The following is a 24,307-nucleotide window of genomic DNA, read 5'->3' on the forward strand; positions in this document are numbered from 1 at the left end:
ATGGTCATGATGTCGCGCATGCTGAATCTGATCAATTAGTTTTACCGAGGAGACAAGCTTCTTGTAGTGCTATAGTAGTGGCATCATGAACCCGGTGCTGAATCGCTTTCGGGTTGTTAATCCCAGCCCCCGGGCTGATTGTAGCCTCAACCGCGATGGACGCTTGAGGGAGGTGCATGATGGCTATTGCTCGGAAAGGCTAGCCGCCAATGACGTCACCAATCGGTCCCTCCGGCGGCTGAGATCGCGCCATGCCTATTTACCTGCCAAGTGCAGCACAGTGAATACAGGTTATTCCATCCTTGTGGGTCAGTACAAGACCAGTGCACGCGACCGATCGCCTCTCCGTCGCCTACGCCTCACTCCTCAGCCTCCCTCTCCAGCCTCACCATTTCTACCATCGCTACCCCGCGCGATTGCTGATCGCTGCGCACGGTCGCCAACATGCCTTCCCAAGAGAAGGGCCTCAAGAAGCTCTTCCATCCCTTCAACCATCGCGCTTCTGAGAAGATTGAGGAGATTGAGCAAAAGCTCGAGCACACCAAGTTACGAGGTGCGCATATTAAGGCTGTGCACATCAAGCATAAGATCGGCAAGTTCACCAACCTCTTCAATGCCAACCATCGCCACGACGAGGAGCATGAGAAGGAGACGGACGCCAAGAGGAGCAAGATCGCGGAGAACCACCGCTTCCATAGCTTTGCGCCAGAGCGCGACAACAACTTGGTGAAGTGGTATGTCGATGGTAGGGATTACTTCTGGGCCGTTGCCGAGGCATTGGAGCAAGCCAAAGAGACCATCTACATTGCGGACTGGTGGCTCAGCCCTGAGCTCTTCTTGAAGCGACCGCCCTACTATAACCAGCAATTTCGACTGGATCAAGTACTCAAACGCCGTGCAGCGGCTGGTGTGAAAATCTATGTTTCCGTATACAAGGAGGTGAGGTCATCAATCTGCGTCGAATAAACAGCAGCTTATACTTACTCAGGTTTCTGCGGCTCTCACATGCAACAGCCAACACACCAAGAAGGCACTCATGGGCCTGTTTGAAGAAGGCGAGCCTGGGTATGGAAACATCAAAGTGATGAGACATCCTGACCACAATGTCTTCGAGAATGCTTCGGATATGACGTTCTACTGGGCGCATCACGAGAAGTTCATCGTCATCGACTATGCCATGGCCTTCATCGGTGGACTGGACTTGTGTTACGGCCGATGGGACGACAAGCAGCACCCGCTTGCCGATGCCCACCCGTCTGGTGTTCAAAACCAAATCTTCCCGGGTCAGGACTACAACAATAACCGTATCATGGATTTTGAGAGTGTTGATGACTGGAAATCGAACAAGCTGAACAAACTGGAGTTCGGTCGCATGCCATGGCACGATGTCGCAATGGGTGTCATTGGCCCAGCGGTTTACGACATCGCTGAGCATTTCGTCTTGCGATGGAACTTCGTGAAGCGAGAAAAGTACAAGCGTGACGAGAGATACGATTGGCTCACCATGGAAGGACGTGAAGGCGCCGACGAAGACCTGATCGGAGTGCAGCGGCCCAAGTTTCCTGTTGGCCAATATGTGCACCATCCCCTCACGCAGCTGAACAGCAAGAACCTCGACAACCGTGGAACTGTACACGCGCAATTAGTCAGAAGTAGCGGCGACTGGAGTATGGGCATTGATCCTCATGAGCAGAGTATCCAGAACGCATACTGCGAGGTCATCCGTAACGCGCAACACTACGTCTACATTGAGAATCAATTTTTCATCACGGCAACGGGTAAACACGACCAGAGCCCTGTCCACAACCAGATCGGAGCTGCAATGGTCGACGCCATCGTTTCGGCAGCTAAAGAGCAGCGCAACTTCAAAATCGTCATCGTCATTCCTGCAATCCCGGGATTCGCGGGAGATCTTCGAGATCAGGCCGCTGCTGGAACACGAGCTATCATGGACTATCAATTCAAGAGTATCTGCCGAGGAGAAGAAAGCATCTACGGACAGATCAAAAAGGCTGGTGTCGATCCAGAAAAGTACATTTTCTTCTTCAATCTTCGTTCATACGACCGTATCAATGTCACCCCCACGCTTAAGGAGCGCGAGAAGAAGTCTGGGAAGTCGTACATGGATCTGGAAGCAGCTGAGATTGACGAGCTGGAAGCACCGCCGGAAGAGGGAGGAGACGAGGCACGACGCAAAGCCGCTGAGATGAGGAAAGCGTACATGGACGAGGAGGAAGATGTGGGCAAAGGCGACCAGGGTGGTGTTATTGACCCAGACTCGATTGCCGACGACGCAATGCTTACGGAAAAGAAGCCCAGCGAGGAAGCCTGGGAAGGCGAAGAAGAAGAGGAGAAAGAGCACTTCTTCCAAGAGGAGCTTTACATCCACGCCAAAATCTGCATCGTCGACGACAAAACCGTCATCTGCGGATCCTCCAACATCAACGACCGCTCCCAGCTGGGCTTCCACGACTCCGAGCTCTCCATCGTCCTACAAGACACTGCAGAGATCGACATCGAAATGGACGGCAAGCCCTACAAAGCCGCAAAACTCGCCCACGAACTCCGCAGCAGCTTATGGCGCGAACATCTCGGCCTCCTCCCACCCCAAGCCCTCAACGCCGCCGACGACCCCAACGCGCAACCCCCCGGTGAAAACTCACCAAACGACCCCATGCCCGGCGCAGAAGCAGACTTTGTCTCTGACCCTCTGTCACCCAAGCTCTGGGACGAATGGAGGGAGCGCGCGACTACCAACACCGAGGTGTTCAGGTCGCTGTTCCACGCCGATCCTGACGACAACATCCTTACGTTTGAGGACTACGACAAGTTTACGCCGAACCCGTCGGGTGATAAGGAACATAAGCAGGGTCATCTGTATGACATGGTTAGGCCTGTAAAGGAGATTAGAGCGGAGTTGGATCGTGTCAAGGGGCATTTGGTGTGGATGCAGTTGAAGTTTTTGGAGAATGCGGATATGGCTGAGAGGGGGCTGCAGGTCAATTCTTTTACTGAGAGTGTGTATACTTGAGGTGGATACATGATGGTAGGAAGAGGTGGCTATGGGAGGTGACTGGCTGTTGGCGCTGGGCGATTAGACGAGTCGCATCGGTGTATCGTTCTCGTCGGTTGTCTTTTCTTTATGATTCCCTATTACGTATCCTCGAAGTCTTTATGACATGAATGAATGCTTCTTCTTCTTATGAAAAGGGCGATATGTCTTCTTTCCTGTGCAGTACATGTGGCGACACTGCGATAAAAGAAAACCCCAATGAAGAACACATAGAGATTGACAAGCTTGTAGTAGCCAACTCACATTACCGCGGAGGTCGTCAACTCAACACACAAGAACACAGAAGCAGACAACGAGTATATGAAGTCCCGAAGGCCCAGTGTGATGTTCCAATCGTACAAACAAACATCTTTTGTAGTCCCCAACTGACTTCTTCAAACACCCAACGAAATATCTTCTACCCTCTATCGCCTCCTAACCTCCACACCACCCTCCCCTTCATCCTCCATCTCCTCATCGTCGTCATCATCCTCATCCTCCTCTTCTTCCCACTCCAAAGCCTCCGCAAAGCCCCTCGTCTCACTCCCATCAGACACAAACAGACCCGTCCCCGCCGAAGTAGGCACAGCCGACGAAGGTGCAGCAGAAGGAGACGCAATAAACGTCATCGCATCCTCGTCTCCACTGTCCGGCCTTTCCTCTTCTTGTCCGAGCTCAGATTCACCGACAGACTGCTGCGTACCATCGTCCTCCCACGCCAACGCCGCCTCAAAGTTCTGTGCTTCTGTCTCGTCGCGCACGAAGAGGCCGCCTGAGCCTGGTGATGTGGGGGCGACGGACATTTGCTCGTCTTCGACCTGATTGTCTGGTGGGTGGTCGAACTCTGAGTTGGAGTAGAGGGGGGATTGGAGGGTGAGATCCTCTTCCTCATCCGGTGGTTGTTCGAATTCCGAACCTGGGTAGAGTGGTGATTGGAGGGTAAGATCTTCGTGCTCATCATCTGGCCTGTCATCGAATTCCGGAAGTGGGTAGAGTGGGGATTGAAGTGTGAGATCTTGTTCCTCATCGTCGGTTTGGCCTTCATATCGTGGTCCTGGTGAAGGCCGGATGACGGGGTACTGCAGGTCCGCGTACTCATCGTACGTTGGTGGGGGCAGGGGAGTGTTTTGCGCGTCGGAGTCGGATATGGGATCGTCGGCGAGTTCCATGTTGTAGTCTTCACTTTGCGGCGGCGGCGGCGGCGGAAGTGGTGCGGTGGGCTGATGGGTACCCGGATGCTGATTGGAGTCTATATCCATGCTAGATTCATAGCTTGACGATGACGATGCGGACGATATCTCAATTGGCTGACCGCTTGAACTGCCTGTAGTCGGCAGACGAGACGTAGACCCACCAGCCGGTTGGCGAACAGCTGGTCGAGGAGGTAACATCGGCGCAGCAGGTGCACGAACGGGTGCTGCCGAAGCTGATGTCGCAGCCGCAGGCCTGGTAGCCGGTGCGTCTGAACTTGGAAGAGGGGCCCTGTACTGTTGAGCATGTGTTCGTGGTCGAGGTGGGGCAGGCTGCAGGGGAATGAAGGTGAAAGGTGAGGAGAAGTACCTTGAGTTTGGGTACCGGTCAGCCGGTATAGGTGGTCCAATGGTGTATACATTGGTTGCGTTGGTGTTCGGTCGCTGAGAAGCGGGTCGACGAACGGCTGGAACGGGTTGAGCTGGCGGTGGTACTGGCCGAGGTGGTGGACGTTGAGCGGGTTGTAGTGCGCGTCCACGTCCGCGTCCACGAGCAAGTCCACGTCGAGGTCCACCTCCAGGACGTATTGCTGGACGACGTGTAGGTGCGGGAGCAGGTGCAGGTGGCGGAGGGTACTCGTAAACACCTTGCGCGTTCATGGGCGGTAGCGGAGGCATAGTCCAAGGTACCACCGGCGACCCAGGCTCAGGTGTAGGGCTCACTGATGAAGGTGAAGGTTCCTTCCTCTTGTAATAACCTCGAGGTTCATGTCGAGCCCTTGTGACGAAATGGGCAAAGAATAGTCTGTTGGCGCCGACGACATAGATACCGTCATTCCAGTCTTCCTTCGTCAATAGTTCGTCCTCCACACAATGTGTTTCCCGAGAGAAATGGAAGTGCAGTCTGAAGTAGCGTTCATCGCGGTTGAAGGCGTTGAACGTGTATTCGATGAGATCATCCCAGTCGCTCAAGTCAGACGCGCGTCGGCGGTATAAGTCAGGACCAATTGCAAAGTCTCTGACTTCGATCAAGGTAGGGCTGATGGTCGACATCTCGAATCGCGGTAGTGAGTATTGGGGTGGGAACTTGAAGATGGCAGAGTATATATAAGAAGCTGAGTGACGAAGGAGAGATATCGCGGGCAGTTAGAGTTTCTTTGAGAGATATTTATTGTGCGCGTGCGTGTAGCGACTGCTAGTGGAAGTCACACGGACGCAAAGGCAACGACAAACGGGAAAGAGAGGGGGTAGAATGACATCAGAAGTCCGTGACCTGATTGTGTACCTAGTAATGACTGAGTTTTGTATATACCAAGCACCCATATACGGTAAAGCGGCTTTCGCTCAGTGTTGAGCACCGCCTTCGGGAACGTCTGTAGAATCCGAAAAAGAGTCCGTTTCGTCATCGTTCGCGGCAGTCCCGGTAGCTTGCTTGGTCTTTGTTTCTCTCCTCCTTTTCATCACGCCTCCCTCTTGGTCACCTGACCCATGCACCGCAGACTTCTCGCTTGTCTCCCTCTTCGCCCTGATCATTGCTCTGATCGCGTCAGAGAGCTTCCACAGCGGCAACGCTACGAGCAACTTCGAGAGATTTACGTCCTTTAATGGAATCTGTATCTCACCGTTCCTGTCCGTATGTCCGGTGTGTCGTGCGGGAATATACGCGATGACGTTGTTCTTCTTATTCAGCATTGCACGAACAGCAGGACGTTTGTGTGGTGTAAGACACCAGTGTTCCTTCGCATGACCAATGACGACTCCTTCTTTGCGCAGGCCTGGATGCTTTGTATCATCAATGATGATGAACGACACCTCAGATGCGGTAGCTTCACGGACGATCGGTAGTGACGGACTCACGGTAGGGAGACCAGGATCTGGAGGTGTATCCGTGTTGTGAGGTGCATTTCGCTCTTCGATCATAGCTTTTATGGCTCGCGTTCTCTCTTCGCCGAAGGTAAACCTGACCAGCTCGGGTGTATATTCCACGTGCGTCATCGCGATCTGTATATCTCCTTTGATTGCGCTCCGTTTTGAGTATTTCGCGGGAATGTAGGCGACTACAGCACCGACTTTGCTGATCACGGCGCGAACGACAGGGCGAACATTAGGATCGAGACAGCTTTGTGGGAGGGCGCGCCCAATCACGACGCCAGTGTCGAGATGATGACTGCTGCTCGAGTCATCTACGGTCACCACCTCATTAGCAGCAACCGGGAACGCGAGTGTGCTCTTGAGTGTATAGGTCGACTTGAGGTCCGGTTCTGTATTGAAAGGGTTGTGTGGCAATCCCTTTGGGAAGGGCTTAGACGAATCTTTCTTCGATTCTCCAAGGTAGTCTTCGATGTCTTCCGTGAACTTTCTCTGCATCGTGTCAACCAAGTTCTCAATAAGCGCCTAACGATTTTACCTTCGATCGAAATCCCTGATCGCCATATGTTCCCCGGTACCATAGCTTATCTTCTTCCTCCGTCTTAAAAGGATTGTGTGCATCCATGCTAGATTCTGGTGGTGGTTCCACCTGTTCGAAGTGTACATATAGTACCAGTCTGCCGTCCACTACAAATTCGGGATCGAAGTAGCCTCCAGCATCCCATTCGCTGGGGCTTATCCGGTCGTCGCAAGCATGACCGTCGAAATGAAGATGAGCGTTGTAGCGTTCCCACGGCTTGACGAAGATGTTGTGTACGTTCGCGAGGAGTTCCTGTAAGCTTTAGCATGTGATGGCTTTGATCAAGTGCCTATGTCGAAGGTATATGTGGAGGTAAGATACGGCGCGTGCTAGAGCAGTAGCTGGACGACATACCCAGTAGTTGCGAGCTCGACGGGCCGCAACACGGTAGCTAGTCTCTCGTCCGTTGAACTCGCGGACGAGTATCATGGGAAAAGCCTTCATTGTGATGTAGCGGGAGTAGAAGGGTTGGAAGTGGACGGACAGAAGTTTGACAGTGTGAGGCTTGATGTGGCCGATCTTGATCTGGTGGCGACATCGCAGTGAGAGAGCCGTGGCATACCAGCGTGGCACGTGTCGGCTTGAGGCGCAAAGAGAATGGGGTGAGATGCGCTGTTTCATTGCTGGAAATCTGATTCTGGGTATCTTAAGAAATATTCAAAGCGCTTTGCAAAAATGTACTACCCAGGATTAGGTATGCCTAGACATCTGCCATGCCATTGAGCTTCCGGTTATTCTCCTTCCCTCTGCCTTTGGTCTTCTTGTTGTTGCCATCGGTGACAGCAGTGCTGCTGATGGCTCTCTTCCTGCGCCCCGCTTTAGCGCTTGCGATGGAGGACGGCGTCTCTTCTCTCGATACGCTGGTCAACTCCTCCGGCAGAAACTTTCCGCTGCCAGCAGCCTCTCGCACTAAGGATGTATAGAGCTCTTGTACGGCGAGTTCGCTCGCACTTGCGTCTTGTGATGCGCCGCCTTCATCGGAGAAGGACGTGTCCGCTAGCGGATCGGGTGCGACGAGTTTGAGGCGCTCGGTGCCGAGGTGGAAGCTGTTGCAGGTTATTCGGGTTATTTGGACTTTGGGGTGCGATATGTCGAGGGCGAGATGCTGCCGAAGATACGCGGCCAGAGCAGCTGTAAAGGGCTTATCGTGGGTATCTTTGAGCAGTCTGCCCCTGTCGACGAAACCAGAGATGTCGCCGCCTGCGACTGTGATCTCTACGTGTTTGAGGATAGTTGTGGTATTAGGGAATGCCAATTGAATATGTAGCTGTCTTATAATGTCTTGTATGGATTGGGTGGAGTACCTCGCGGCAAGGTGCTTGAAGTAGGTCTCGAGACTCGAGGTGATGAAAGGCGAGGGCAGCTTCAAGGGCGCAACGTGGGCATCGAAGGTGGTTCGGAGGTAGTTGAGGAAGATGTCGCGTATTGGGCCTGGCATCTTCACGAGTAGTAGGGGCAGTGACGTGAAGCCCATTTGCGAGGAAGTGACGCCCGGGTCGCGCAGCAGGAGCGCATTGTACGACTGCTTCTCGTACTCGAGGCTCACTTCCAGTCCACGCGCGCGCTCTGGCGTGAGCTGGGAGACGGAGGACAGCTGTGAGGCATCGGGGTCCATCGACTGGCGATGTCGGTCAATCCAGGCATCCTCGTCGCCAATCAGCTCCCAGGTGCACTCGTCCAGGGGGCCCAGTTTCGCAGTGTCGTCGGCAGCGGCAAAGTCGACCTGCACGCCGCGCACGCTGTCGCCTTTGAGCTGTTCCTTGAGGCGCTTGGCATGGGTGCGAAGTGAGGCGTCGACTAGGAGGGGGCTGTCGTGGCAGTGGAGCGGGGACAGGCGGTACAGGTTGTACGTGCGGTTGTAGAGTGGGTACGGGGGGATTTGGGCCATGCTGATGTCAGCTATCTTATCGCGCAGAGGGTCGACGCGTGCGGGTGCTCAGAGGCGGGCGTGCAGGCGTCCATGGGGGTTGCGTTGGAAGACGCTGGCGGCATCGAGACGCGTCGGCGGAGACGGCAGAAGCGAGTGCGAGCGGATATGACGCAGCGTGTTGTTGGACGATTTACGTGGTCCGTGCCTTCCGCAACACTTTCTTTAGTGACCCCGCTAAAACAGGGCCTGTCGAGAAGGTTCTCTTTTCTTCGACGTATTGCCAGCAAGTCATCACGCAGCGGTCACTTGAAATTTGCGAACCCGTGTCTGTCCATCTTTTACACGACCCCCCAAACACGACTTTCACCGCACACACTCCCTCCACGTTTGCCCACACATACCCCGCCATCAGAGATAAACATGTCTGTAGTAGGTGTTGATTTGGGAACGCTCAACAGCGTCATTGCTGTTGCGCGGAATCGCGGTGTCGATGTGGTGAGTAGCCCCGGTCGCATATGATACACCATAATACTGACGCCAGTAGATTGCAAATGAGGTTTCCAACCGCGCGACACCGTAAGTAGACCCCCAGCGCACGCAGCGCACACAACGAGCATCCACTCACAATTTCCCAGGTCGCTAGTAGGCTTCGGCCCCAAGAGCAGATACGTCGGCGAGACGGCCAAGAACCAGGAAATTTCCAACCTCAAGAACACCGTCTCCTCCTTCGTCCGCCTCGCCGGCCGCAACCTCACAGACCCCGATGTCCAGGTCGAGCAAGATTTCATATCCGCGCCGCTCATCGACATGGGCGGCCAGGTCGGCGCTGAGGTGACATATCTGGGCAAGAAGGAGCAGTTCACTGCCACCCAGATCACCGCCATGTTCCTCACCAAGATGCGCGCCACAGCATCTGCCGAACTCAAACTCCCCGTCAACGACGTTGTCCTCAGCTGCCCCGTCTGGTACACCGACGCCCAGCGCCGCGCCATCCTCGACGCCGCCGACATCGCCGGCCTCAAGTGCCTGAGGCTCATCAACGACAACACCGCAGTCGCCCTCGGCTGGGGCATCACAAAGCTGGACCTCCCAGCGCCCGAGGAGAAGCCACGGAGAGTCGTCTTCGTCAACATCGGCCACAGTAACTACACCGCTACCGTCGTTGAGTTCAAGAAGGGCGAGCTCGCCGTCAAGTCGAGCGCCTGGGACCGCCACTACGGAGGCCGCTACATCGACAAGGCCCTTGTCGAGCACTTCGCCAAGGAGTTCAAGGAGAAGTACAAGATCGACGTCATGGAGAACGGCAAGGCCCGCCTCCGTCTGTCGGCCGGTGTCGAGAAGCTCAAGAAGGTCCTTTCCGCAAACAACCAGGCCCCCATCAACGTCGAGTCCATCATGAACGACGTCGATGTCCGCGGTATGCTCAAGCGCGAGGAGCTTGAGGAGCTCATCAAGCCCCTCATCGACCGTGCTACCGCCCCTATTGAGCAGGCTCTCGCTGAGGCCAAGCTCACCACTGCCGACATCGACGCCATCGAGATGGTTGGTGGCTGCACACGTGTACCCGTCCTCAAGGCCAAGATCCAGGACTACTTCGGCAAGCCGCTCTCCTTCACCCTCAACCAGGACGAGGCTGTCGCTCGTGGCTGCGCTTTCTGCTGCGCCATCCTCTCTCCAGTATTCCGTGTCCGTGACTTCTCCGTCCACGACATGGTCAACTACCCCGTTGAATTCACATGGGAGAAGTCAGAGGACATTCCGGATGAGGACACCAACCTGACCGTCTTCAACAAGGGCAACGTTATGCCATCAACCAAGATCCTCACATTCTACCGGAAACACCCATTCGACCTCGAGGCCAGGTACGCCAAGCCCGAGCAACTACCAGGAAAGATGAACCCCTGGATCGGTCGCTTCTCCGTCAAGGGTGTCAAGGAGGACCCCAAGGGCGACTTCATGATTTGCAAGCTCAAGGCACGCCTCAACGTGCACGGTGTGCTCAACGTCGAGTCTGGATACTACGTCGAGGAAACCGAGGTTGAGGAGCCAATTCCCGAGTCTCCGTCAGCAGAGAAGAAAGAGGGTGATGTACGTTCCGAATTTCCTTCTGATCCTAGTAACGGGCGGCAAAGCCCGCCCGAGCCTGCCGCGAAACGACACAAGCCTGACGCTGATCCTGTACTTGCGCGTCCTGCTTCTGCGCACGTAACAAATGAGCTAACAAATCATGCGCAGGCAATGGACGTTGACAAGGACGCCGCCAAGGAGCCACCGAAGATGCGCAAGGTCAAGAAGCAGCAGCGCAAGGGTGACCTGCCACTATCAGCCGGAACTGCTTCGCTTGACGAAGAGAGCAAGCAGACCCTGGCCGAGAAGGAGAACTCCATGATCATGGAGGACAAGCTCGTTCAAGACACCGAGAACGAGAAGAACAACCTCGAGAGCTTCATCTACGAGCTCAAGGACAAGATTCTCGACGTCTACGCCGAGTTCGCCAGTGACGAAGAGAAGGCTAAGCTCAACACAAAGCTCGAGACCATCGAGGTAAGTCCAATAACGATGTAATACATGGACTGCGCTGACATCTACACAGGAATGGTTATACGACGAGGGTGACGACGCGTCAAAGGCACAGTACGTCTCCAAGAAGGAGGACATCCGCTCCATCGCCGGTCCCATCATCCAGCGCTACAACGACAAGATCGAGGGCGAGCGACAAGCAGCCATGGAGAAGCACCAAAAGGAGCACGCCGCCAAGCAAGCAGAGCTTGAGCGCGCAAAGCGGGAAGCCGAGTCCAAGAAGCAGGCTGAGGCGCCGCCGGCGGAAGAGCCAAAGGACGCGGAGATGACAGACGCCGAGGCACAAAAGCCAGACGGCGTTGAGGAGGCTTCTTAAGCGGAGAGGCATCTGCGAAGGCGTAACGGCAAAGTGAAAAGCATTTGGTCGGCGTGGTATACTAAAGGGCTACGTTTGGCGCCGAGGGGAAAGTTTTCTCTGTTCGACTTTTCTTCTTGTTTTCTCTGTGATGACGATCATGGTAATGCGATGCTTATGATAGACTAGTCCATAGACGAACGAACACGATATCCAGTTTTGGAACTACAATGATATGTTCCGCTGCTTCCATCATTCTGGTCTGCGCGGTTGTGCTTTCCTTCTCTGACTGAACTCCGTCATTAAAGTGGGGCGGCGGAACCCGTCGCCAGCTGCCTCTTTGCGCAATGTTCTGGATACCTCTTTCCTCCTACATGACCGACGGAACACAGAGAGCGCCCTTGATCAAACCGCCTCGTCTCTATCCTGAGAGAAAGTCCTTCCCATAACACTGCGATTGAGAACCGCCCACACGGATATCGATGCAGCCTCAACAACAAATGACACAAATGCAGACTCCCTGCGACTCAGCGCGATACCAAGGAAGATTCCATTTATAATCAATGTCGCATGCAAGCAGAACCAAATCATTACCCTGACAGGATATGGCATGCACTCAAAGACGGTGTTCATCAAGTTGGCGATAGCAGACACCAGGCCTCCGACCATTTTGAGTAGGGCCTCTGGAAGCCAGCGGATGAATCGAGCAGGCATTCGAATGCAACCATTATCGTGCTGCCACATTGGAGTCTGGTTGTTAAGGTTCCAACGGACGAGCGGTTTCAAGTCGTTGCCCTCTACATTGTCGGGTCGGGCCGCTGAGACGTCGTGGGAGGATAGATCGGATGACGAGCGCTGAGATGCAGAGTCTTGCGGAGAGGTATGTGCGGGTTTCGATCTACCAATTATCAGCCTGCTATAAACATAAGCTGCGCAATGGTCAACTGACTGGCTGTGCTCAGCCTGTGAACGCTCAGTATCCATCGATGCGTCGTGGCGCTTCGAAGTGTTTCAACTTTACTGAACAGTTCCGGGACACTAATAACGCTACAGTTTCGCAGCCTCGCCGAACGACTTTCCAAACAAATCTTCTGGTGATGGTCGAAGTGCGTGCAATTCGCACTTTGGGTGCCTTCTTGACGGACGATTTTGGAATTTCCGTCACGACCGTATTGCCAAAAGACGAAGAGAGCTTTCGGCTCAGTTCGGATAGCTGACAACGGAAGGCTGTCTTCAAGGCATTGTTACCGCCCCAAAACATTCCGCAGGAGTAAGCGCTCAGCCATTGGGTCCTCTGCGGTTCATCCAATAGGAAAACAGCGACCGTAAGCCCTGTGGGGCTGTGTTGTCGCTCAGCTCCCTGGCAGCATCACTCTTCATCAGCTCGCATCCGCAGGAAGTTCACGCTCGCTTTGGGATCGAGCATGGCCGAGGCACTCGCTATTATCGGGCTGGTATCCAACATCTTATCGTTTATCGACTTCGGCATCAAACTCGCTTCTGAGACTCGAAATGTGCGCGACTCCCTCCACGGTACAACTGCAGAAGTGCGAGAGCTGGAGATCATCGTGGAAGACGTCGAAAGATATCATGAGAAAGTACAGAAGTTGCAATCTCTTGGTCAAGAGCTTTCTGCACACGAAAAGAGCATCATGGGAATGGTAAAATACTGCCGTAAAATAGCCGAAGATTTGCACAAGATCATCGAACGGCTACATGTGCGCCAAGGTCGCTCGAAGACCCTCGAAAGTAGTCGTATCCTTCTCCAAGGTCTCTGGAAACAACGCGACATCGAGGCTCTACGAGCAAGGCTTGATGCGCTAGATAAGCGCATTAGGGTGAATGTTGAACACATTATCCGGAGGTATGTCAATGGAGATTATGGTAGCGTTCTGAGCTGCATACACCAACCTCAATCAAGGGAGGATTGGGACACCCTAGAGCCTGAATCCACGCCATATCCTCCAATCTCTTTGTCTCATCCTATGTAGTTTGCAGATCTGTTCAGAGGCTTCCTTACATAAGGGGAACGAATTATCAGCCAGAACGCATGCTGACTTACTTGTCTTTTAGTGATCATCACTCTTCGCTATCAGCCAAACTAGACGCCTTGAAGACGGCTCAAGATGCCTTGGCAATCAGCTACGACGCCAAGCTGGATCAGATTCGAGACGAGATACTCACACTCGTAGCACAAACTCGCACGAGCGAAGGCGCCACGCAGGTCACGCAATTGACTAGTCTGAAGATGAAGTTCGATGCACTTAGCAAAGAGCACACGGCATGCACCAATCAAACCGCTACTATACGAAGTCTCTACTTCCCAGTCCTGCGCAGGCGGTGGAGTCAAATTCCCAAAGCCGATGAAGCGTCAAACACATGGATCTTTGACACAGTATTGACTCCCTTCACAGTCTGGTTAGAGAGCACCGACGAACATGATGGACTTTTCTGCATTACAGGCAGGGTAAAGATGATCTCTCTAGTGTTTTAACTTCCACTAACGTGGCTTGTCTAGGCAGGCAGCGGCAAATCAACTCTGATGAAGTTTGTGACTGAAAATCCTCGCACTTTCGAATGCCTTGAAGGTTGGGCAGGCACAACCAAACTCTGCACGGCGAGCTACTACTTCTGGAATCAAGGTTACGAAATGCAAAAGAGTCAAGTAGGACTCTTCCAGTCGCTTCTGTACCAGATACTCAAATCTGTACCCAGGCTCATTGAGATAGTGTGCCCAAACCGTCTGGAGCACGAAGAGTGGGACGTGGAAGAATTGAAAGCTACGTTCGCACGCATCGCTACCCAGACAGATTTGGAAGTCAAGTTCTGCTTCTTTATCGACGGCTTAGACGAGTACAACGGGGCTGAGGAAGACGTTGTCAACGCCCTGAAATTCCTCTCTATATCAAAGGACATCAAGATCTGTGCCTCGACACGGCCTCGCTCGGTGTTCGAGAGGTTTTTCAACAACACATCTCGCACGTTCGACATTAAGAGCTTTTCCAAAGAAGACATGGGACGCCATGTTCAGCGTCTCCTCGGGGAGAATGAGAATTTCCAACGCCTGGCGAATGCCGATACCACATGCGCATCAATAATGAAGGTGATTGCAGACCTTGCGCAGGGCGTATGGTTATGGGTCTTCCTCATTACTCGTGACCTTGTACACGCTGTCGATCGTTATGAAGGTGTGGACATGTTGTGGAATATCGTCAATCTCTTCCCAGCAGATCTAGAGGCGTACTTTGAGCGCATGGTCAAGGCCGTTAAGCCTCAGTATCTTGAAGAGATGTCACAAATCTTCTTGATCACGGTCGATGAGCTGCAACCGCTACCGTTATACGCGTTCTCTCTGCTGGAACACCAACGCAAGAACCCCGCCTATGCCACCAGCCTCCCCATACGGCCCATTCGCGAAGACGATTTGAAAAGTGAGTATCCCAAGTGGAAGTCGCTCATTCGGAACAGATGTAGCGATCTTCTCGTTGTCAATGATGAAGAGTAAGTGAAGCTCCTGGCCATCTACTCAGGTGCTAAACGACCGGAAAGCGAATCTTATGATACTGGCATTTCCAGCTGTTGTACGAAAAAAAGATGCAGTGCTTCGGACTTTTCTCAAGCAAATGAACGCCTATTTGTAACTTTCTAACTGTGTCACTCCAGACACCCCTGCTTCTCGGGTCCTACGGTCGACTTCCTCCACCGGACCGTTGCCGAATTCTTGCAGGACAACTACTACCACCAACTACAGGCCAATTTGAAGACCGGTTTTAGCTCTAAGTTTGCCTTGTGCAACATATGCCTTGTCCTGCTTAAATCACTACCGGATATTGACCACAGTAATCCTGCGTCCGTCGACGCAGTGCTGGACTTAACGGACGAGTTACTTTATTACGCCTACGAAACCGAGAGAACCGACCCAAGCCCTACCTCATCACTAGTAGAAGTTCTCGATGAGGTGGATCGCGTCAATACTCACCACGTACCTGGTACAAGAAGCCACTGGACGCATACCCGGGATGTAGTCATCGGTGGCGGGTATGAAATATGTTTTGAAGGAGACAACTACAACTTTCTAGTACTGGCTGTACAAGCCCGCCTCTTCAAGTACGTTCGTGCGAAGTTAGACGCCAACCCAAACAATGCGCGAAAGTGTGGGCGACCACTACTGGACTACGCGCTCCGTCCACGTCGAGTCACACGCATCTACATGAAATACCACTCCGAGTGTGACGATCCAAGTGTGAATGTGGATAGTAAGTGTTGATTGCACAAATTGCGTATGAGACAGAAACTAATTTCGCACCATCACCTCTGCAGTGGTTCGGCTACTCCTCGAACGTGGGGCAGATCCAAACCAGCCTGTTCTTCTAAACGGTAGCAAGTCAGTTTGGCACCTCTTTTTACTTTCAATTGACGAGTCTTACTCACCGTCACCTGTTCAAGTGAATGATGGTACACAGCCTTCAGCAGCTCTCACGAGCGCTTGGTACCAAAGCTGCGAACTACTCATTCAGCACGGTGCCCAGAAGAATTCCTACGAAATCGAGAACGGATTGGAAACAACGGATTATGACGTCTTCAATCATGTTTTTGGGTCTGCGAGAGCCGAGGCCCTAGTGGCACTCATGGACGAGAAGGAGCGGGAGAGACAGCAGGGGAAGGGCCCATGCACAATTATGTAGTACTCTGCAGAGCACAACGGTATTGCGACGAAAGCTTTCAAGATTTCGACACAACGTGCACAGCTATCAAGCGTTCCCAGATGTTCAGGTCCTTCTCCACCACCAGCGGGGCTGAGCAATCAAGATCTAGCTATACCGGGCGGACCAATCAGAGGGTTGTAACGAATGCAGGGGTCCGGCCTACCTTCCCCGAATTTTAGCGAGCTTAGGGCTGACAGACTGTCCGTTCGTCCTCCAAACTGTCTCGCAACATTCCCTGCGTCTTCTTTGAAACATGCTATTCGAGCCGCTAAGAATCTTCGCAAAACGAGTTCGAGCGACGTCTTCATGTTCGTCACTCTAGCTAGACGTCGCTCTCGCTATGCAGCCAGAAGCCAACACACCGAATCAACACGTGACTGTAAAAGCTGCGTACCAACCTGTAAGAGCTGTTGTACGGAGGAAGTCTAAATCAGGGTGCGGAACCTGCAAGTAAGTGGACTCCCCTGTTCAATGACACGGTACTCAACCGATTGGCTGTTTGTTTTGCAGCGACCTGGGTAGAGCTCTGTTCCTATGGACGCTTACCGACATCAACTAGAGCGCGAAGAGTCAAGTGCGACGAAACCAAGCCTGTATGCTCTCGTTGTCGCTCCACTGGTCGGACATGCGAGGGCTACGGACTGTGGGGTGGCGGAGGCAACACCTACGTTGAAAGATACGGCCTGGTGTCAACATCGATCCAGAAGCCTCCAACCAAAGTCCTAGGCGTCGAGGAACTGAGGTATCTACAGTTATACAGGATCCGCATCGTTCACACAACTTCCGGTTGGTTTGCTTCGAAGTTCTGGAACTCGATCGTGCTACCAGCAGCGTCGTCAGAACCGGCTGTTCTCCATGCTGCTGTTGCGCTGAGCGCTGCGCACAGATGCAGTTTCGATTCGGCACAAGCTCCGGATGAGAGGGAAAAGTTCATGCTTCAACAATATGGCAAAGCAATCCAGTCGCTACAGCCGCTGTTGCGATGTGGAGACAAAGCCTCAGTCACAACCATATTGGTCACTTGTCAGTTATTTACCTTGCTTGAATACCTCCGCGGGCAATACCAATTGGCCGAATCGCACTTACGGAACGGTCTAAAGGTCCTGATGAACATGACCACGAAGAAAGATCGCTCGCAGGATGGCGTCCTTGTAATCAAGCCGGCATCATGTGAAAAGAGCATCGATCAAGGCATCGTGCGCAGCTTCGCGACCCTACATATGCAAAATAACCTGTTCGGTTCCGGTCTGGAAGATCTCGATATATTCCTTCAGCCGATAGAAAACAACATACCATACCCTACTTTTACGACTATCGAGGAGGCGAAGGACGCTCTTGATGTGCTATTGCACGGCATTGTTCTCATAGCACAACAATATCGAAAGATGGGGCCAGGCACTGAAGACGAGATTGCGGCGGTTACAGCAGGACAAGAAGAGATCACAACCTCTCTTGCGATGTGGTACGATACGTATCTGAGTACACTTCCCTCGGTCGAAAAACTAGCCCTAGCTGCCGGGAGGAAGTCAGATGAACTGTGGGCGTTCGGCGGGAAGACGCCGCCAGCAAAGCTTCCGATGGGCCGCGAACCATCGGTCCTCAAATTGCTACTCATGTATCATGCCATGGCGCGCATAATGTGCGGCTGTCTGCAAGTGCACTCTGAGCAACACTACGAAGCGTATACGCCAACGTTTCTCACGATACTTGTGCATGCCATACACATCTTCGAAGAGTACACCTTGGCTAAATCTATACCCGATAACGTCAACCTCCACGATTCGATTGGCGAGTACGGCTTTATTGCGCCTTTGTATTACACGGCTATCAAGTGTCGATACCATCGCATCCGCCTCCATGCTATTCGGCTCCTGCGGGTGATCCCGCTGAAGGAAGGAACGTGGGATTCTTTCACGGCAGCAAATATCGCGGAAACGGTTATGGAGCTTGAAGAGCAAGATACTCGCTATGGGGATAACGCTGGAGACGGCTTCTCTCTCTCAGAGATACCCAATTTGGAAGATTCGTATAGCTGGTCTTTGATGCCGGAGCATAACATGTTCCACGATGTGGAAGCAACGACAAGAGGAGACCTCACGAACGAAGTCGTCGTCACATGCAAAAGATGGCGGCTGGATGGCAGCCCTGAAGTCATCACGTTTCACGCCAATCCCAAAACCAGGCACAAGACTGACGAGAAGACACACTCTTATACCTGAAGAGGACCATTACAGCTCAAGAACATCTCATGCAAAACCAGAACCATTCGATCTGGCGCATCATCTTCCTCCTCCCTAGAGCTCCCAACCTTCCATCTCCCTCTGCGTCCAGGCCCACAACTTCTCTCCCAATCTCGTATCCTTGGACAACTCACTCCCCATACCCAACACACCCACAGGTTCATAATATCGCCCACTCAGCACGCCCTGCGCAGTCGCCGCCCAAACCCCATTCTTGATCCCTTCCTCCAGCGACCCACATCTCTTAGGCGCCACCTCCCTCGCCAAATACTTGATCTGCTCATCACCTCCCTCAGCGCCTTTATTGAAGATCTCTGTCAAGACATCACCAGGGTGGATCGCCACACTGTTGATCTGTGTGTAATGCAATGCGTATTGGCGCGCGTAGACTACGTTGGCTAGTTTGGATTGCGTGTACTTGTTCACGCCCGACAAGTTTTGTTGTGAAGTTCTCAAAGTATCGAACGCGATACCGCCGGCTGGTAGGGCGGCAGTGTGAGCGTGGCCCCGCGAGCTGACGGAGATGACGCGGGGTGTTGAGCCCGTGGTTTCGACAGTGGAAAGCAAGGTTGGTGTGAGGAGCTTTAGGAGGAGGGCATGGCCAACATGGTTCGTCCCGAATTGCACTTCATGGCCTTGGGGTGTAGTGCCCGGGTGGCCGCCCATCTATCGTCACAGAAGGCGAAGATTAGTCATCGCATACATCGACACATGTGCACACAGGAAACCCGAACGGAAAGGGATAAGCAACGCTTCAGGGAGAAAAGAGTTAGGACATACAATCCCCGCATTCAACATCAAAACATCCAATCGCCCTCCACAACCCTCCACCACTTCCCTCGCCGCTCTTGCTACCGAGTCAAAGCTAGCCAAATCGCATTCAACGAATCGAACATCGATGGCCGGTGCGGCGGCTTTGATTTCAGCAACGGCAGCATCGCCATTTGCGAGGTTGCGAGCCGCGACCCAGAGTTGTGCTGGGTTTAGGGTGGCGAGGGAGAGGGCGGTGGCTTTTCCTATGCCGCTGTTTGCGCCGGTTATGAGGATGACTTTGGAGGAGAGGGATGGGGTAGGCGCCATGTTTGCGTGGATCAAGGCGGAGAAGTGTAAGAAAGTAGGAGTCGGAGTATTGGGGCCAAAGAGTTGGAAGGCGCATGAGCCATATGGTGTATTACCCTCCATTTATCTATTGCTCCCCTTTATGAGTTTCCGACTTATCCCTCGTTTGTTCTAAAAAAGATCTTGTGCATTTCCATAATGCGCATGATTCGCTAAGGTTCTCCGTGATTCAGGCGTCCCGGGTGTGAGACTGCGGAGGGGTAAGGGCACCGAGACTCCGATGTAGCGGTAGGACATCCTCCGGGGAGCGACAATGAGCTTCTCATAATACTGAATGATGACAGAGTTGCAGCTGTTATTGGATGAAGTGGCTTTTGGCAGTTCTAACCACCATCTATCAAGACAGCATAGCTGAAGATCATGCCCTCCCACAGCACGTCCCTTTCCCCTCTTCACCATCAACCCACCCTACACAACCTCCCATCCTGCGTAACGATCCCCTCCCTCTTCCCCCCATCCAAATCTCTAACCTCCCACTCATCGCTCCCCACGCCTCCAATCGCCCAAAACACACCTTCAGGATCCCATTCCCTCTTCACCTTCGCCAACCTCTCATAATTACTCCCAAAGAACGCGTCCTTCCACTCCCAATCCTGCGCATCCCCCTCATTGATATAACTCCCACTCCCGGGCGTAACATCTCGCCAGCCCTGCATATACCCCTGCAGTCTCTGGTGTCTTTCTGTCAGCGCCTCGTGCGACAAAATCGGTGCTTTGCCGTCCCAGTGCGCGTTGGATTCGTAGGCTTGTGCGTGGAGGACTGTGGTGCGGAACGCGGGGTTTACGCTGTTGTTTGGGTTTCCGGAGACGGAGAGCGTGGGCGCGTAGTTCATGCCGTGGAAGGTTAAAGAACCGTTTTCGACGACATGGCGGATGGCGAGGTGGGAGGTTTCTAGTGTGGAGGGTGTCGAGAAGGTGGTGCGGGGGAAGAAGCGGGATGCTATTAGGGTGTGGCCTGTTGTTTCGCCTATCGATCTTTTGGAGAGAGACGATGCCTCGTGTGCGGAGTTTTCTTCATATGAGAAAGATGACGTGAGAGAACGTTTGAGTGTCGGCATAGGTTGCTGGATACCGAGATCATTGAGCTTCTGAAGCAATGGGCGGACAAATTGCCGATATTGGGTGGTGGTTTTGTTGGGAACCGAAATACTGACAGTAAAGGTAAGACCTGTGCTACTACTGCTTGGGTAGATGAAGCTGTAACCCAAGCCGCCTGCGTCACAGATGGCGATCGAAAACTCCCAGTACGCGCGCATGCCGGCCCAGAAGGTTTCTGCAGAGATTGGAGGCGCACTTGATCCACGGTCTGGTGTCGTTGAGAAACGAACGCTGCCTGACGTAATGGCTGTGGCTGGGAACGCTTTGACGACAACGGATGTGATGATGCCGAATGTGCCTGATCTATGGTCAGTGACAGTCGGGTTCCCTGTTCGCTGGGAATGATTACCTCCACCTCCTCCTCTGAAAGCCCAGAACAGGTCTGCGTTTTCGCCTTCATGTGCTTCAACTACCCTTCCATCAGCTGTAACAGCAGTGATGGCGAGCACTTGGTCTGCCGCCAGACCATAGTAGCTGGTATATGCACTGTGTCCACCACCCTGGAGAAAACCGCCTGCAATACCTACGGTTGAACCGCCTGCAACAATCATGAGCATATTCTTCTGCCGCATTAGTGTAGACCCCTCAGAAGCCTGGGTACCGGCGGCATAAGCAACAGCTTTTCCTGCATACGAACCAGTCGGTGAGGTGTAGTTCGGATCATACGTCATGCCTTTGAGGTTGTGTGTCCAAATGCTAAGGGAGTAACCACCAATGGACTTTCCGTTGAAGTCATGGCCTGAGTTCTTGATCACGAGTCGGATATTTTGGTTCCTAGCGAAGTTGACTGCAAGTTGGATGTGTCTCAACGTAGTGGCTCTGACGACGTACTCCGGCCACCCACCTTGGGTACAGTTTGAGTTTGGTTGTGAGGTTGGTGTGCATGCATTCCCGGATGCCCATTGGGACATGATACTGGTGGGATCATCGGTACTGTCGTAGTTAGCATGACACAATAAGGGTGACGTTGCGTTACGAGTGAGCTCACTGTAAGTTCATGCCCGCCCAGTTACTCTTGTACTGTTCGCATCTCGCTGCATTGTAGCCCTCACCAGTATAGCAGACGGTAGCAAGCGGCTTCGGCTTCAGTAACACACCACCGAGCGTATCGTTGAAAGAGGCCCAGACATCCTCGCCCGGCCACTCAGCGTCGCCCGGGATGATCTTGCAATCAGCAGGCGCCGCAGCTTGTGATGCACTACCAAAGCGCACTGCTTCATTGCGAGCTGCATCCTCGTCAGTGAGCTGTTCGCGCTCCCAATCAAAATTGAGGGCAATTGCTGCCGCTGAGAAGAGGTAAAAGACGAGAGTAGTATAGAGCATCTTGGTGAGGTCGTGAGTGACAATGTATTGAGGGAAGGACGTAGAGTCGTTGTAGGCAGGCGCGAACGAACTCAATATAGGAAACCACCACCATCACGACGATATACAGATAACGTTATCGCTCTCACTCGCTGTGAAGCCAGCCTGTTTGCTCCCCACACACCCTTCCAATGTCTCGTCTGTGGGGCCATACGAGCATGTGGTCTTCGCAGGTGTGGGATGACTGAGCTGTGGTGTTCACCTATTGTCCTGCATATACGTGCCGGCTATATAGCTTACCACCGTCCCGGTTCGCAGAAATGTTTCCAGGCGAGAATCCCGGTCTAGATTTACCATCAGTCCGGGCGTGCAGGGTGATGAACTACGCAACAACAGACGCAAAACGATTCGAAGAAGGGAGATATCTTTTCATACAAGGGGTTATCATGCAATACGACAGTTGGACAAATGATCATGGGGGATAGAAAACGCGCCATCCGCTGTACATAAGATCGTCTGTCCCTGAGATCCAATCTCATCTAGCCCAATAGTAAAGTTACACAGTCGTCCCAAATGCACCGAAAATAGAATCAGATTATAGCATAAGCTCGAGAGGGCTCTCAATGGCCTTCTTGAGCTCGCGCATGAACTCGCCACCGACGGCACCGTCGACAACCTTGTGGTCGAAGCTGCCGGTGATGACAATCTGGTCGTCCCACTCAACGCTCGCTGTGCCATCCTCAGCCTGACCGGATACTGCGACCTTCCTTGTTGTGCCGATTGCGACGATGCAAGCTTGTGGGGGGTTGATGACGGCGGTGAATCGCTCAACAGCGGGGTTCATTCCCATGTTGGAGATGGTGATGGTTCCGCCCTGGTATTCCTCGGGCTTGAGCTTGCCGTCGCGTGCGCGCTTGCCAAGGTCCTTGATCTGGGATGAGATGGATTGGAGGCCGAGTCCGTTGACGTTCTTGACGATGGGGGTCATGAGACCGACGGGGGTAGAGACAGCGACGGAGACGTCGACAGTGTTGTGCTGGCGGATAATGACCTTACCGCCATCCTCGCGCCAGGAGGAGTTGGCAGCGGGGACCTTGCGGGCGGCAACAGCGAGAGCCTTGACAAGCAAGTCGTTGACCGAGAGCTTGTACTCGCCGTTAGCTGAGGCATTAAGAGCTTCGCGGAGCTTGAGGAGCTTGGAGACGGAGATGTTGGAGGCGACGAAGTAGTGGGGGTTCTGCTGCATGCTCTCGCGAAGACGGGTAGCAATGACCTTGCGCATGCTGGTAGCCTCGACGTCCTCGTACGCGGCAGCGGAGGCGCCAGCAGCGGGGGCAGCACCGGCAGCAGGCTTGTACTTCTCAATGTCCTCCTTGGTGACCTGGCCGCCCTTTCCAGTGCCCTTGATGGAACCGATTGGGACGCCCTTCTCGAGCGCGAGCTTCCTCGCGGCAGGGGAGACGGCGGGCTGGCGCTGGAGAGCGGTCTCTAGACGGTCGCCGGTGGACTCAGACTCGATGGAAGCGGGCGCAGACTCCTCCTTGGCGGGGGGAGCAGTCTTGGAGCCAGTGTTCGGGGGCTCGCTGGCCTCAGCGGCGTTGCCCTCCTTGGAGGGAGTGTCGGCCTTCTTGTCACCACCGGCGTCCTCGATGGAGAAGCTCTCGAATGCGGAGACGTCCTCGCCCTCCTCGACCATAACAGCGATGGGCTGCGGAAGTCAGCATGGCATCCTCGAAAGCTTGTGTACCTCAACTTACGCTTCCAACAGCGACGTCCTTCTCGCCAGCGTCGCGGAGGATCTTGGCGATGGTGCCCTCCTCCTGGAACTCAAAGTCCATCTGTGCCTTGTCTGTCTCGATCTCGACGAGGACGTCACCGGGCGCTATTGAGTCGCCAACCTTCTTCTGCCATGCGCCAATGTTTCCGGCGGTCATGGTTGGGGAGAGGGCGGGCATGCTGATAACGCTGTGCGAGGGGTAGGCTGCGGGCTGCGTTAGCAATGCGATGGCCAGCGGAGTATCTCGTCGCGAGGGACGCGGTGGGAGTGCTCACACTTGGAGGCATAGTAGCGTGCGAGCGCGGACAGGGCTGGTGTGCGTCTGTATACGTGCGTGTCAGCTATGCTCGTCGGAGGATTGTGGGCAATGCCAGGCGGGAGTGAAGCTAACGTACGCGGAGCATCTCGAGGTGGGCAGGGCGCCGCGCAGGGCAATTGACCCCCGCGAGCTCAATTGGCTCCCAGCCCGGGACAGCAGAGTTGTGGTTGCGGGCATTGTGTTGGGATGCCGGGCGCTGAGATTTTACTCCAAGCGACGTGAAATGGGGGAAGACGGGCTTGTCGGGCGAGGGCGACAGGCAGACAGAGGTGAGCGAGCTGGAGGCTCAGGCGCTTAGCGGTCAGGGCTG

General features: G+C 53.7%; 9 protein-coding genes across 9 annotated transcripts; 3 read left to right on the forward strand and 6 right to left on the reverse strand.

Moving 5' to 3' along the window:
- Positions 1 to 444: 444 nt before the first annotated feature.
- Positions 445 to 3,031, forward strand: J4E78_009855 (uncharacterized protein; the record flags this gene model as incomplete). The annotated part of the gene is made up of 2 exons (XM_049370440.1): positions 445 to 939; positions 989 to 3,031. The coding sequence occupies 2 exons, from the start codon at positions 445 to 447 to the stop codon at positions 3,029 to 3,031; spliced, it is 2,538 nt and encodes an 845-aa protein (XP_049217786.1).
- Positions 3,032 to 3,477: 446 nt separating this feature from the next.
- On the reverse strand, positions 3,478 to 5,295 carry J4E78_009856 (uncharacterized protein; the record flags this gene model as incomplete). Its single annotated transcript, XM_049370441.1, has 1 exon — positions 3,478 to 5,295. The coding sequence occupies one exon, from the start codon at positions 5,293 to 5,295 to the stop codon at positions 3,478 to 3,480; it is 1,818 nt and encodes a 605-aa protein (XP_049217787.1).
- Positions 5,296 to 5,586: 291 nt separating this feature from the next.
- On the reverse strand, positions 5,587 to 7,135 carry J4E78_009857 (uncharacterized protein; the record flags this gene model as incomplete). The annotated part of the gene is made up of 3 exons (XM_049370442.1): positions 5,587 to 6,603; positions 6,650 to 6,943; positions 7,046 to 7,135. The coding sequence occupies 3 exons, from the start codon at positions 7,133 to 7,135 to the stop codon at positions 5,587 to 5,589; spliced, it is 1,401 nt and encodes a 466-aa protein (XP_049217788.1).
- A 256-nt stretch (positions 7,136 to 7,391) lies between these two features.
- On the reverse strand, positions 7,392 to 8,579 carry J4E78_009858 (uncharacterized protein; the record flags this gene model as incomplete). The annotated part of the gene is made up of 1 exon (XM_049370443.1): positions 7,392 to 8,579. The coding sequence occupies one exon, from the start codon at positions 8,577 to 8,579 to the stop codon at positions 7,392 to 7,394; it is 1,188 nt and encodes a 395-aa protein (XP_049217789.1).
- Positions 8,580 to 8,981: 402 nt separating this feature from the next.
- Positions 8,982 to 11,457, forward strand: HSP88 (Heat shock protein hsp88; the record flags this gene model as incomplete). The annotated part of the gene is made up of 5 exons (XM_049370444.1): positions 8,982 to 9,056; positions 9,106 to 9,137; positions 9,197 to 10,739; positions 10,797 to 11,105; positions 11,155 to 11,457. 5 exons carry the CDS (start codon positions 8,982 to 8,984, stop codon positions 11,455 to 11,457), a joined length of 2,262 nt encoding a protein of 753 aa, XP_049217790.1.
- Positions 11,458 to 12,860: 1,403 nt separating this feature from the next.
- Positions 12,861 to 18,361, forward strand: J4E78_009860 (uncharacterized protein; the record flags this gene model as incomplete). The annotated part of the gene is made up of 5 exons (XM_049370445.1): positions 12,861 to 13,300; positions 13,510 to 13,903; positions 13,955 to 14,937; positions 15,100 to 15,543; positions 16,702 to 18,361. 5 exons carry the CDS (start codon positions 12,861 to 12,863, stop codon positions 18,359 to 18,361), a joined length of 3,921 nt encoding a protein of 1,306 aa, XP_049217791.1.
- A 75-nt stretch (positions 18,362 to 18,436) lies between these two features.
- Positions 18,437 to 19,462, reverse strand: J4E78_009861 (uncharacterized protein; the record flags this gene model as incomplete). The annotated part of the gene is made up of 2 exons (XM_049370446.1): positions 18,437 to 19,048; positions 19,214 to 19,462. The coding sequence occupies 2 exons, from the start codon at positions 19,460 to 19,462 to the stop codon at positions 18,437 to 18,439; spliced, it is 861 nt and encodes a 286-aa protein (XP_049217792.1).
- Positions 19,463 to 19,899: 437 nt separating this feature from the next.
- Positions 19,900 to 21,922, reverse strand: J4E78_009862 (uncharacterized protein; the record flags this gene model as incomplete). Its single annotated transcript, XM_049370447.1, has 3 exons — positions 19,900 to 20,897; positions 20,949 to 21,532; positions 21,588 to 21,922. 3 exons carry the CDS (start codon positions 21,920 to 21,922, stop codon positions 19,900 to 19,902), a joined length of 1,917 nt encoding a protein of 638 aa, XP_049217793.1.
- Positions 21,923 to 22,496: 574 nt separating this feature from the next.
- On the reverse strand, positions 22,497 to 24,174 carry MRP3 (Component of pyruvate dehydrogenase complex, mitochondrial; the record flags this gene model as incomplete). Its single annotated transcript, XM_049370448.1, has 4 exons — positions 22,497 to 23,609; positions 23,659 to 23,882; positions 23,954 to 24,000; positions 24,074 to 24,174. The coding sequence occupies 4 exons, from the start codon at positions 24,172 to 24,174 to the stop codon at positions 22,497 to 22,499; spliced, it is 1,485 nt and encodes a 494-aa protein (XP_049217794.1).
- Positions 24,175 to 24,307: the final 133 nt, after the last annotated feature.

This window comes from Alternaria triticimaculans (assembly GCF_023758025.1).
Source record: "Alternaria triticimaculans strain BMP 0046 chromosome Unknown scaffold_24, whole genome shotgun sequence".
NCBI lineage: Eukaryota > Fungi > Ascomycota > Dothideomycetes > Pleosporales > Pleosporaceae > Alternaria > Alternaria triticimaculans.